Source organism: Entelurus aequoreus, linkage group LG02 (genome assembly GCF_033978785.1).
Source record: "Entelurus aequoreus isolate RoL-2023_Sb linkage group LG02, RoL_Eaeq_v1.1, whole genome shotgun sequence".
Classification (NCBI taxonomy): Eukaryota; Metazoa; Chordata; class Actinopteri; order Syngnathiformes; family Syngnathidae; genus Entelurus; species Entelurus aequoreus.
This window is the reverse complement of record NC_084732.1, coordinates 91,760,799-91,775,798: the sequence shown is the minus strand read 5'-3', so window position 1 is coordinate 91,775,798 and position 15,000 is coordinate 91,760,799. Positions and strand designations below refer to the sequence as shown.

The window sequence follows — 15,000 nt, the reverse complement described above, 5'->3', positions numbered from 1 at the left end:
CTTGTAAACACGCTGCAGGACCGCTTGTATCGCACATGATGTCAAAAACACACGTAAACACGCTGCAGGGCTGCTTGTATCGCACACGTTGCAGGACCGTTTGTATCACACATGATATCAAACACACATGTAAACACACTGCAGGACTGCTTGTATCGCACATGATATCGCACACACTGCGGGACCACTTGTATCACACATTATGTCAAACACACATGTAAACACGCTGCAGGACTGCTTGTATCGCACATGATATTGCACACTTGTAAACACGCTGCAGGACCGCTTGTATCGCACATAATGTCAAACACACACGTAAACACGCTGCAGGACTGCTTGTATCGCACATGATGCGGGACCGCTTGTATCACACATGATGTCAAACACACATGCAAACACGCTGCAGGACTGCTTGTATCGCACATGATATCGCACACGCTGCAGGACCGCTTGTATCGCACATGATGTCAAACACACATGTAAACACGCTGCAAGACTGCTTGTAGTGCACATGATATTGCACACGCTGCAGGACCGCTTGTATCACACATGATATCAAACACACATGTAAACACGCTGCAGGACTACTTGTATCGCACATGATGTCGCACACGCTGCAGGACCGCTTGTATCACACATGATATCAAACACACATGTAAACACGCTGCAGGACAGCTTGTATCGCACATTATATCGCACACGCTGCAGGAGCGCTTGTATCACACATGATATCTCACACTTGTAAACACGCTGTAGGACCGCTTGTATCGCACATGATGTCAAAAACACTCGTAAACACGCTGCAGGACTGCTTGTATCACACATGACATCGCACACGCTGCAGGAGCGCTTGTATCGCACATGATATCACACACTTGTAAACACGCTGCAGGGCCGCTTGTATCGCACATGATGTCAAACACACACGTAAACACGCTGCAGGACCGCATGTATCGCACATGATGTCAAACACACGTAAACACGCTGCAGGACCGCTTGTATCGCACATGATGTCAAACACACACGTAAACACGCTGCAGGACTGCTTGTATCGCACATGATGCGGGACCGCTTGTATCACACATGATGTCAAACACACATGTAAACACGCTGCAGGACTGCTTGTATCGCACATGATATCGCACACGCTGCAGGACCGCTTGTATCGCACATGATGTCAAACACACATGTAAACACGCTGCAAGACTGCTTGTAGTGCACATGATATTGCACACGCTGCAGGACCGCTTGTATCACACATGATATCAAACACACATGTAAACACGCTGCAGGACTACTTGTATCGCACATGATGTCGCACACGCTGCAGGACCGCTTGTATCACACATGATATCAAACACACATGTAAACACGCTGCAGGACAGCTTGTATCGCACATTATATCGCACACGCTGCAGGAGCGCTTGTATCACACATGATATCTCACACTTGTAAACACGCTGTAGGACCGCTTGTATCGCACATGATGTCAAAAACACTCGTAAACACGCTGCAGGACTGCTTGTATCACACATGACATCGCACACGCTGCAGGAGCGCTTGTATCGCACATGATATCACACACTTGTAAACACGCTGCAGGGCCGCTTGTATCGCACATGATGTCAAACACACACGTAAACACGCTGCAGGACCGCATGTATCGCACATGATGTCAAACACACGTAAACACGCTGCAGGACCGCTTGTATCGCACATGATGTCAACCACACACGTAAACACGCTGCAGGAGTGCTTGTATCGCACATGATGCGGGACCGCTTGTATCACACATGATGTCAAACACACATGTAAACACGCTGCAGGACTGCTTGTATCGCACATGATATCGCACACCCTGCAGGAGCGCTTGTATCGCACATGATATCTCACATTGTACATGCACGTGGATATGAAATCTAAATAAAAAGGAGAGTTTGATCCATGAAGGAGCAGAAAATGTCAGAGAAAAGAAGTTTTTTATTGAGAATTGTTTGAAAGGAGAGAGCAAGGATTTGATTGTTGTCATGTTTCGGGTGTCAGGGCAAACAATGAGGATAAAAAATGTACAAGATTGTTTTCTCTCAGCAATAAAAGCAGAACATGAAATGACTTGCAGTGAAGTATTTCCTGTCGTGTACATGAAGGAGTACTTCAACATTGTTGTATCAGTGTTGAAGTAGTATCATTGTATCATTGTTGTATCAGTGTTGAAGTAGTATCATTGTATCAGTGTTGAAGTAGTACTTCAACACTGCAGTACTTTTTCTTTCCACCTGTCAAAGTACTTTCATCTTCCAGGAGAAAAGGCAAGCAAACAATAAAAATCACTTTTTCCCACATTTGGCCACCAATTAATATCAACAATGTTTTTCATTCTGCAAAGCAAACTACCAAGCGGGCGTGTCGCCGCGTAGCCGCTCGCGAGCAGAGAGAAAGTGTCTTCTTACGCCAGCAAACAACATTTGGAAATAATTCATGACTTGGGGGGAGAAATATTTGTAAAATAAAAAATATTTGTAACCAATTCAACATTTAAAAAAGATATGTAGAAATACTCAGTTTGTACAAAAAACTACCACCAAATAGTGAATTTGAAGGTAAAAACTAATATTTTAAACAAAAACAATGGATTTGTAAATTTAAAAAAAAAAAAGATTCAAACAAGATTTGTAACACAAATGGAATAAAATGTAAAAAAAAATAAGGGATTTGTACAAAAAAATGTGTAATAATAATAATACCAAACTTAAAAAAAACATTTTAAATAAAAATACTGAAATTCTAAATAAAATAAAAAACAAAACAATAAATGTCAAATACTTTTATTCAAAACCAAAATACTTTTATTTTTTTTCATTTTTTACATTTTAACTAAAGTCTTAGTGGCCACATGCGTGGACAGCACCTTTTATCTCTTATTTCTAAAATGGTGTACACTACTGAATTGGGGTCTTATGGCCACTTATGTGGACACTTATACTGCCATCTGGTGGTGTCAGAAGAGTATAACATGCAATGCAATTCGGAAGGGAAAAAAAAAAAGGTGTAAAAATAAGAATTAGCATGTCACTAAACATGAAGTACACGTTTGTGTACTTATGGACTAAGTACATCATATCAAAAGATGATTCTTAGTTTTTATTCTAATTAGGGTCCAATAAACCCCAAACAATTTTAAAAAAGCATGTAAAAAAACAGCTTGGGCCTTAAATCAAAAATTGTCATGAAACAATAACTTTAGTTTTCCATTTTTTACTAATCTTTTGTTGTTGTTCCGAATCCACTTCAACCTTGTGGGCGGAGCTTATCTCCACCACATGTTAGAAGTCTGTTCATTGGTCCGTCTGGATTACTGATTACTTCCACCCTCCCTGGGCTTTTTTTTCAATTACAGTTCTTTATTTGTTTTAGTCTGTTAGTTTTGTTCACATTTGTTTGTGTGCATAAAATGTCATATTTCTCCCCGAAGTCACGTGACTTGTAAAAACGTCTTGTCAATCATTCAAATCTGGTTTTGTTGTTGTTGTTCCAAATCGACTTCAACCTTGTGGGCGGGGCTTATGTAGAAGTCTATTTACTGCTCAGTCCTGCTTACTGATTATTTCCATCCTCTCTATTTTTGAACATTTTAAATGCGTTATTTTTGTTCACAATTTGTTTGTGTGCATAAAAAGACATTTCTCCCCGTGGTCATGTGACTTGTGAAAACGTCTTGTCTAGGGATGTCCGATAATGGCTTTTTTTTCTCTCCGATATCCGATATTGTCCAACTCTTAATTACCGATACCGATATCAACCGATACCGATAAATACAGTCGTGGAATTAACACATTATTATGCCTAATTTGGACAACCAGGTATGGTGAAGATAAGGTCCTTTTTTAAAAAATTCATAAAATAAAATAAAATAAATAAATTTAAAAAAAATTCTTGAATAAAAAAGAAAGTAAAACAATATAAAAACAGTTACATAGAAACTAGTAATGAATGAAAATGAGTCAAATGAAGTGTTAAAGGTTAATACTATTAGTGGAGCAGCAGCACGCACAATCATGTGTGCTTACGGACTGTATCCCTTGCAGACTGTATTGATATATATTGATATATAATGTAGGAAGCAGAATATTAATAACAGAAAGAAACAACCCTTTTGTGTAGGGATGTCCGATTATCGTCCGATAAATGCGTTAAAATGTACTATCGGAAATTATCGGTATCGTTTTTTTTATTATCTGTATCGTTTTTTTTTGTTTTTTTTTAATTAAATCAACATAAAAAACACAAGATACACTTACAATTAGTGCACCAACCCAAAAAACCTCACTCCCCCCATTTCTTTCTGTTATCAATATTCTGCTTCCTACATTATATATCAATATATATCAATACAGTCTGCAAGGGATACAGTCCGTAAGCATTATATATCAATATATATCAATACAGTCTGCAAGGGATACAGTCCGTAAGCATTATATAGCAATATATATCAATACAGTCTGCAAGGGATACAGTCCGTAAGCACACATGATTGTGCGTGCTGCTGCTCCACTAATAGTACTAACCTTTAACAGTTAATTTTACTCATTTTCATTCATTACTAGTTTCTATGTAACTGTTTTTATATTGTTTTACTTTCTTTTTTATTCAAGAAAATGTTTTTAATTTATTGATCTTATTTTATTTTATAATTTTTAAAAAAAAGTACCTTATCTTCACCATACCTGGTTGTCCAAATTAGGCATAATAATGTGTTAATTCCACGACTGTATATATCGGTTGATATCGGTATAGGTAATTAAAAGAGTTGGACAATATCGGAATATCGGAAATCGGCAAAAAGCCATTATCGGACATCCCTACTTTTGTGTGAATGAGTGTAAATGGGGGAGTTTTTTTGGGTTGGTGCACTAATTGTAAGTGTATCTTGTGTTTTTTATGTGGATTTAATTTAAAAAAAACAAACAAACAAACAAAAAAACGATACCAATAATTTTTAAAAAAACGATACCGATAATTTCCGCTATTATCGGACATCTCTAGTCTTGTCACGCCTTCAAATCTTTTTCCTTTTTTTGCATAAGCAAGTGAAGTTTGCCCTCCAATAAGTGAGGAAGAGGAGAAATAACGGGAGCATCAAACTAAAGTCAAGTCACCAAGTGGGAAACAAAAAGAGAAGCCATGACAAATTTAAAAAAAAAAAAAAAAGGGAGGAGGAAGAAGAGTCGCTGCGAAAGGTTGAAGTCCGAGTCAGCCGGCAGCTCCTTGAGCAAGGCTTTTTGTTCCGTAGTCGGCGTCGCTGCTGAGGGCTTTACCTGCAAACCCGCCAGCAGCGGCGTGAGACTGAGAACCATGAGGTAGATCGGCGGCCACGAGAGGAACTTCTAGAAGGTCAACAAAGCGCAGCCCAGACAGGAAAAGCTTCGTCTTATTCCAAAAAGAGAAACAAAAACAAAAAAAGCAAAGAGAAGGGGGGGGGGGGGGAGGAGTAAATTTCTCTCTGAGTTGAGTTTGTGTTGTATTGCAGGTGGACTCCATTATTGCTACCAGCATGTGGAGAGCCATCACTGAGGAGAGATGACACCTGATCTGGAGTTGGAAGATGTTGGTGGAGGAAGGCACCTTCTAATCGTGGATCTGCACCCGCATGGAGTCTGCATGGAGCTCACACGTCAAGGAAGTAGAAAAGCATAAAACCTGGGTGGGGGAGGGGAGGGGAGGGGGGGGGGGCTCATGCATTAAAAATCACATCATACTGTGGGGGGGAGGAAGAGGAGGAGGGGGCGTGTCCTCTGGAATTTTTGTTGGAGAATCCTTCTTGAAAAAAGAGAAAAGGATGAAGAGCACGTTGTTGTTGTTTCTTATCAAAATAAATCTATTTGTGTTGCTTTTGTGTGATTAGACAACTGATGCAGTGCTCTTTGTTTTTGTCACTGTCCTCCTTTTATGCTCTTGTCCTCCTTTTATGCTCCTCTCCTCCTTTTCTGCTCTTGTCCTCCTTTTCTGCTCTTGTCACTCTCCTCCTTTTCTGTTCTGGCTTTTCCAACACAAGCGTCGGGCTGTGCAAAACAGTTTGTGTGTGGTCCAATCAGAGAGAGGCTGATGTCATCGCTCGCCGCCCGTCAGCCCGCCTGAAACACAGCACAACTTTCTTCCTGATGTTTCTCTTTCCAGGACTGTGATGGAAACACAACCACTCTCAAATGTTCCTCGGTTTGCATCTGAATCATGATTCTTATTCATTATGACTCTGAATCACTTTCAAATATTCATGTTTTCACCACTAAATCAATCTGTTTGCATCTGAATCATGATTCTTATTTATTTTAAATTTTCTTATTCATTTTAAATTTTCCTGAGGGAACTCTCCTGAAGGAATCAATAAAGTACTATCTATTATGACTCTGAATCACTTTCAAATGTCCAAGAATAGATTCCAAAGATGTGTTTAGGGTCATACTTTGTACGTACATGCGTCATGTGTCATATGTCGTACATGACTGTAGATCATGTGACTGATAAGAATGGAAGATTATTGAACAATTAATTCCCTGGTAATGTCATCATTATTTACTGTACCTGTGGTTACTTGCTGAGCTGACTGTAAGGGGAGGAGTTGTTGGAAGAATCCACCTGCTGGGGCGTGTTGTTCTCCTGGAAACCAAAACATGTTTAGTCATTCAACACGGTAGAAAAATGATGGTCAATTCTGGCTTGAAAAGGTGAGTCATTTCAAAGCTGCAAGGGCACAAGTGAAGATGTTTGCAGCACAAACAAATAGGACAAGTTTGGGGAGATGTTGACATGATTAATAACATGTTAATTACACGTCAATAACATGAAATCAGAAAACAATAATACTTTAAAAAAGCTGCAATGGCGCAAACAAAATGTTTTGCAGCACAAGCCTATTTGTTGGTGAAGGTGAAAAAGGTGCTGAAGTAGAATGTGCTGCTTGAAGAAGATGTTGAAGTGTTAAAGTCAACGTACCGCTGGTGCAGGCAGGGAAGTATACTGTGGCAGGTAAGCACCTTGAACCCCCGCGTTGGCAGCAATGTACTGGAATTATATCAACATCATCATGTTATCTTCTCTCTATATACTGTACATACACACACACACACACACACACATATATATATATATATATATATATATATATATATATATATATATATATATATATATATATATGTGTGTGTGTTTTTTTACATATATACACACACACACATATATACACATTAATATATACACACATATATATGCATATACATATATACATACACATTTACCTATATATATATATATATACACACATATACAGTATACATATATACACATATATACATATATACACATATATACATATATATGTACACATGTACTGTACATATATACACACATTATAAATACACATATATATATACATATACACATAAATATATATATGTATACATATATACAGTATGTATATATACATGTATATTTTTACATACATATATACATACATATATATACATACATATATATATACATATATACTGTATATACACATATATATACATACATATATATATATATACATATATATATATATACACATATATATACACATACATATATATATATACACATATATATATACACATACATATACATATATATATATATACATATATATATATATACATATATATATATATATACATATATATATATATACACATATATATATATATATATATATATATATATATATATATATATATATATATATATATATATATATATATATATATATATATATATATATATATATATATATATATATATATACATATATATATACATACACATATATATATATATATATATATATATATATATATATATATATGTATATATACAGGTATATACATATATATATTGAATAGGGCTGTCAAAGTTAACAGGATAACAACAACTTGTTTTCTATTGAGGGTGACATCAGAGTTATGGCCACCCTCAAAGGGTCGTCCGTAACAGTGAATATTTATGAATATTAATGTATAATCGTCTAATAATATTATTACACCATGCATTGGATAATCACATTGTTTAATGTACAAATTGTTAATTGATGTGAATCTTACAACAACTCACCATCCCTTTCAATTCTGGGGGTGATGATTGGATTCAGAATTGATTATTGACTCAACACGATGTTTGATTCAAACCAATACTTATGATATAATATTTGATATAATATTGATAAAAAGACCTTTTAAAAACATGTTACAGGTTATAAAATCTCCTCATGGGTGCTGACGTATGACGTAGGCGTGCAAGTAGAGAAAGCCGCAGATGGCCAGAAAAAATGTCTTGAAAATAGAAAATAATCAAATTAATGAATTATGAATGGAATGTGAATTGGAATAAATGAGAACAGCAATTCAGATGTAAAACCATATTTTTCAGCAGCCCTAAAATTGCTTATGGACTTAAAAGTAATTGGAGCCTTAAATACGTCCATAATTCATTATTATTTCTTGAGCAATGACAGTAAAATGATTGGTGATCCAGAAGTGCTTTTAGTGTTAAAAATAAGTCATACATTTTTTTTTACTTTTAACTCTCAACTCTGTAGATCAACTTCAGATCTGTCAGTCATTTTTATTATTTTTTTATTCATCTTTTTGTTTTATGTCTGTTTCATGCTTTTGTTGTGAAAGAACACTTATTTCACATAGCAAACACACAAAATATGCAATGTTTTCTCCAGAAAGTATTTCAAAGTGTAATATTTGATGTGAAGTCATTGGAGCATGAAGTATGTCAATCATTCATAACAACATTGATTTTGATGCATTATTATTTCTTGAGCAATGACAGTTTAAAAGAAAACAAACAGCCTGCATGGCAGTTTTGTGTTATTAGAGTCAACATGGCAATTTGTTCTTGTTCAATTTCACCTGTTTGCTCTTTTATTACACTTTTTAATTTAAATCCCACTAAAATTATTTCTGATCCAAAAGGGCTGATAGTAAAAAAAAAAATGTATGACTTATTTTTAACACTTTCAAGGCTGAAGTCTCAAGTTTTTTTTACATTTTTATTATCTTTTTTATCCTTTTTGTGTTAAAGAAACCTTTTTTTTCATATGTCAAACACACCAAACATGACATATTTTCTACAGAAAGTATTTTAAAGTGTAATATTTGATGTGAAGTCATTGGAGCCTTAAATATGTCAATAATTCATAACAACATTGATTTTGATTCATTATTATTTCTTGAACAATCAGTTTAAAAATATATATACTCTAATATTCTGAGAGAGAAGTGTTAAAAATAATTCATACATTTATTTATATTTTTTACTTTCAAGGCTTAAATCTCTCAATCAACTTCAGAACTACCGTCAATTATTCGTTTTTATTATTATTACTTCTGTTTGTTTTTTTGTAAGCCCTTTTTGTCAGTTTTTTACAAAGTAAACACACAAAATATGCAATATTTTCCCATAAAAATATTTCAAAGTGTAATATTTGATGTCACGTAATTACAGCCTTAATTAGGTCAATAATTCATAACATTAATTTTAATTAGTTATTATTTCTTTGATGAATTCTGAGCAATCTAAAAGCCCATCCCCACTAAAAAAAGTGTTAAAAATAATTCATATATTTATTTTTTTTAACTTTCAAGGCTTAAATCTCTCCATCAACTTCAGAACTACCGTCAATTATAAGTTTGTATTACTATTATTTTTCTTTGTTTTATTTTATGCCCTTTTTGTCAGAGAACAAAGCACAAAATGTGCAATATTTTCCCATAAAAATATTTCAAAGTGTAATATTTGATGTCACGTAATTACAGCCTTAAATAGGTCAATAATTCATAACATTAATTTTAATTAGTTATTATTTCTTTGAAAGAAAAAATACTAAAATTCTGAGCAATCTAAAAGCCCATCCCTACTAAAAAAAAGTGTTAAAAATAATTCATATATTTATTTTTTTTAACTTTCAAGGCTTAAATCTCTCCATCAACTTCAGAACTACCGTCAATTATAAGTTTTTATTAGTATTATTTTTCTTTGTTTTATTTTATGCCCTTTTTGTCAGAGAACAAAGCACAAAATATGCAATATTTTCCCATAAAAATATTTCAAAGTGTAATATTTGATGTCACGTAATTACAGCCTTAAATAGGTCAATAATTCATAACATTAATTTTAACTAGTTATTATTTCTTTGAAAAAAATATACTAAAATTATGAGCAATCTAAAAGCCCATCCCCACTAAAAAAAAGTGTTAAAAATAATTCATATATTTATTTTTTTTAACTTTCAAGGCTTAAATCTCTCCATCAACTTCAGAACTACCGTCAATTATAAGTTTTTATTACTATTATTTTTCTTTGTTTTGTTTTATGCCCTTTTTGTCAGAGAACAAAGCACAAAATATGCAATATTTTCCCATAAAAATATTTCAAAGTGTAATATTTGATGTCACGTAATTACAGCCTTAAATAGGTCAATAATTCATAACATTAATTTTAATTAGTTATTATTTATTTGATGAATTCTGAGCAATCTAAAAGCCCATCCCCACTAAAAAAAGTGTTAATAATAATTCATATATTTATTTTTTTTAACTTTCAAGGCTTAAATCTCTCCATCAACTTCAGAACTACCGTCAATTATAAGTTTGTATTACTATTATTTTTCTTTGTTTCATTTTAATCCCTTTTTGTCAGAGAACAAAGCACAAAATATGCAATATTTTCCCATACAAATATTTCAAAGTGTAACATTTGATGTGAAGTCATTGTAGCCTTAAATAGGTCAAATATTCATAACAACATTGATTTTGATGCATTATTATTTCTTGAGGAATGACAGCAAGGGTTGGAATTGGGGGTTAAATCACCAAAAATGATTCCCGGGCGCGGCCACTGCTGCTGCCCACTGCTCCCCTCATCACCTAGGGGGTGAACAAGGGGATGGGTCATATGCAGAGGACACATTTCACCACACCTAGTGTGAGTGTGACAATCATTGGTACTTTAACTTTAAAAGAAAATAAACAGCCTGCATGGCAGCTTTGTGTTATTCGAGTCAACATTGCAACTTCCATCCATCCATTCATTTTCTACCGCTTGTCCCTTTTTAAGGTCGCAGGGGGTGCTGGAGCCTATCTCAGCTGCATTCGGGCGGACAAGTCGCCACCTCATCACAGAACATTGCAACTTTTTCCCGTTAAATTTCACCTGTCTGCTCTTTTATTACACCTTTTTCATGTTTTTTTTTAAATCGTACTTTAGAATGTGCTGGAAAATCAACTGCAGGTTGCACTTTGGACACCTAAAAGAAGACTAACTGTGATGAATGAGGAGTTAACTACGGACACAATCAATAATTGAATGCTAACAATGGAGCACTCACCGCTCCAGTGTTTCCTAAGGACAGCTGACCCATCTGCTGAGTGATCATGGCTGCAGGGTGCAGTGACATGGATGGATCCACAGAGGGCGACATTACCGGGGCCTGCAATAGAAGGCAGCCCTTTTACTGGAGATCACGTGGTGGAGTTGCTCCAATAGAATCCACTTGACACAGGACAAACATGACATGGGATACACAGATGATGCACAGCTGGGCTACTTGCATGAGATACAGTAGAACACCAAGTAGTTACATTCATAATGTGTGTGTGTGTGTGTGTGTGTGTGTGGCCTTTAGGGAGTGGAGTGTTTCCCAATAATAACATGCGGGGGAGGGGCAGACACTTCTTCCAGAGCAAAGCATCTGTTGGAAGAGTCAAAGAGTCACAAGACACTTGCTGCTTCAGGCATTTCCTGCTCCATCCAGATAGAAGGACGGCTGCTGGCGGACCTGCCAGTCCTTCCAGGCTCTTCCAATACCCCCCCCCCCCCCCCCTTACAACATGCACGTACACGTTGTTTCCATTGATAAGGACAACATCCTGCTCTATTTGGGGGAAATTTAACTGTGTCATCAGAGCAGACAGAGTTCAAGTAATGACTTAGTGTGTTAGGACTGGAGGAACACACCCACTTCCTGCACACACACACACACATTCTTGTATTTCTTACCTTCTTCAGACCTGAGAAAAATGCCTACCTCTTTAGGACCAGCCTTTCTAGATATATAAAGATTTGTATTTACAACATTGATAATATATACATACTATGCACATATAAAAAAAGGTAAGCTTTTAGTTATTTTTTGTGTAACTGGTTTTTATATATATGTATGTATGTATATATACATATGTGTAAATATATATGTGTATGTATGTGTATATATATATATATATATATATAGATATATATATATATATATATATATATATATCTATATATATATATATATATATATATATAGATATATATATATATATATATATATATATATATATATATATATATATGTAAACATGTATATATATATATATATATATATATATATATATATATATATATATACACTACCGTTCAAAAGTTTGGGGTCACCCAAACAATTTTGTGTTTGAGCCTTCATTTCTAAGAACAAGAATAGACTGTTGAGTTTCAGATGAAAGTTCTCTTTTTCTGGCCATTTTGAGCGTTTAATTGACCCCACAAATGTGATGCTCCAGAAACTCAATCTGCTCAAAGGAAGGTCAGTTTTGTAGCTTCTGTAACGAGCTAAAGTGTTTTCAGGTGTGTGAACATGATTGCACAAGGGTTTTCTGATCATCAATTAGCCTTCGGAGCCAATGAGCAAACACATTGTACCATTAGAACACTGGCGTGATAGTTGCTGGAAATGGGCCTCTATACACCTATGTAGATATTGCACCAAAAAGCAGACATTTGCAGCTAGAATAGTCATTTACCACATTAGCAATGTATAGAGTGTATTTCTTTCAAGTTAAGACTAGTTTAAAGTTATCTTCATTGAAAAGTACAGTGCTTTTCCTTCAAAAATAAGGACATTTACATGTGACCCCAAACTTTTCAACGGTAGTGTATATATATATATATATATATATATATATATATATATATATATATATATATATATATATATATATATATATATATATATATATATATATATATATATATCAATCAATCAATCAATGTTTATTTATATAGCCCTAAATCAGAAGTGTCTCAAAGGGCTGTACAAGCCACAACGACATCCTCGGTACATATATACACATGTATATATATATATATATATATATATCCCTGTGATGAGGTGGCGACTTGTCCAGGGTGTACCCCGCCTTCCACCCGAATGCAGCTGAGATAGGCTCCAGCAACCCCGCGACCCCGAAAGGGAAAAGTGGTGGAAAATGGGTGGTTTTTAATCGTCATTATTTACTTCAAAGTTATTACAGTATGTCTCCATATACATATTTATTTATTTTTTAAGTTAATTTTGGTCAAAGGGGGCGCATTTTAATTTCTTACACACACCTGTTGTTACACATGTTGGCCAGAGGGGGAGCACTTCACATGTTTACACACGCTTGTTATTTCATATGTTGACCAGAGGGGGAGCACTTTTTAAAAGCGACACACAGTCAATTTGAAAGATCCCCTCCTTTTTTTGGACCACCCTCATTTTGATAGATGTCACCACCAGGGGGGAAATCCAGCTGTAGAAGCTAACTGTTAATGGCCACTATAGTCTTAGTACCGTAATGTATTTGTTCATCCTATGAATGGGGAAGTCTTTCTTTAGCTGCCGTCTTGTTTTATCATATATTGCTGCCTTTGCACCTGTCAATGTTTACTTTTGTATGCACATTAAATCAACAAAAAATCTTGACTTTGGAGCAATGTTCACGGACTTTAGTATTTGGCTCTCTATTAGATGCAATGGTTTTCCGTATTGGGACCATGATTTATGCCTTAACTGGTTCACCCCTCCTCATATGGAAGCTACTTTTCCTTCTTCATGTCTCAAGAAGGGTAAAAATACAAGAACACACACACACACACGCACACACACGCACACGTGTAGTGTAAGTGCATGTTGCCTTACCGGGTGCTGCATGATATATGGCTGATGTGCCACCCAAGAATGACTCTGCACCTACACAAGGACAGGACAGACAAACCACAAGTGTTGTGCGTCAAAAACATCAATTGCGTGAATGCTGGAAAAAGGAACAAATGTTAATCATCTTAAGCTACAGGCGTGTGAGCACCTTTTGAGGGGAAAAAAAAAGAGTAAACCGACAAAAAAAGAGGAATACATTTCTCTCAGCATGAAGTGCTAACATGCAAGCCCTGGAAGAAAATGTTGACAATCAGGACTACATTTATACACTTTATTTACTTTTACATTTATTCTCATCTACCGACCTCTTTTGGCTGTCTTTTTGACAACTATATGATAGGTTTCCGATGACGTCCGCCATCTTGTGTGTCAAAACTAAGCGAAGCGTGTTTGCAAACAAGGGTTGTCTCTAGGGATGTCCGATAATGGCTTTTTGCCGATATCCGATATTCCCCAACTCTTTAATTACCGATACCGATATCAACCGATACCGATATCAACCGATATATGCAGTTGTGGAATGAACACATTATTATGCCTAATTTGGACAACCAGGTATGGTGAAGATAAGGTACTTTAAAAAAAAAAAAAATAAATAAGATAACAAAATTAAAAACATTTTCTCGAATAAAAAAGAAAGTAAAACAATATAAAAACAGTTACATAGAAACTAGTAATTAATGAAAATGAGTAAAATTAACTGTTAAAGGTTAGTACTATTAGTGGAGCAGCAGCACGCACAATCATGTGTGCTTACGGACTGTATCCCTTGCAGACTGTATTGATATATATTGATATATAATGTAGGAACCAGAATATTGATAACAGAAAGAAATGGGGGGAGGGAGGTTTTTTGGGTTGGTGCACTAATTGTAAGTGTATCTTGTGTTTTTTATGTTGATTTAACAAAAACAAAAAAAAACAAAAAACGATACAGA

General features: G+C 35.1%; 1 protein-coding gene across 2 annotated transcripts in view; it reads right to left on the bottom strand.

Moving 5' to 3' along the window:
- Positions 1–4,695: 4,695 nt before the first annotated feature.
- rbms1a (RNA binding motif, single stranded interacting protein 1a) overlaps positions 4,696–15,000 on the bottom strand; it is a 67,802-nt gene continuing 57,497 nt past the window's right edge. The window contains exons 10-15 of one of the 2 annotated variants that reach the window (XM_062034938.1): positions 14,045–14,095; positions 11,429–11,530; positions 10,914–10,967; positions 6,991–7,059; positions 6,580–6,654; positions 4,696–6,131 (exon numbers count right to left, since the gene is read on the bottom strand). In XM_062034938.1, the coding sequence (XP_061890922.1) occupies positions 6,586–6,654; positions 6,991–7,059; positions 10,914–10,967; positions 11,429–11,530; positions 14,045–14,095 (345 nt within the window). In that variant the 3' untranslated portion in view covers positions 4,696–6,131; positions 6,580–6,585. The remainder of the gene's footprint in view (positions 6,132–6,579; positions 6,655–6,990; positions 7,060–10,913; positions 10,968–11,428; positions 11,531–14,044; positions 14,096–15,000) is intronic. The other variant, XM_062034949.1, reaches the window with a different exon arrangement.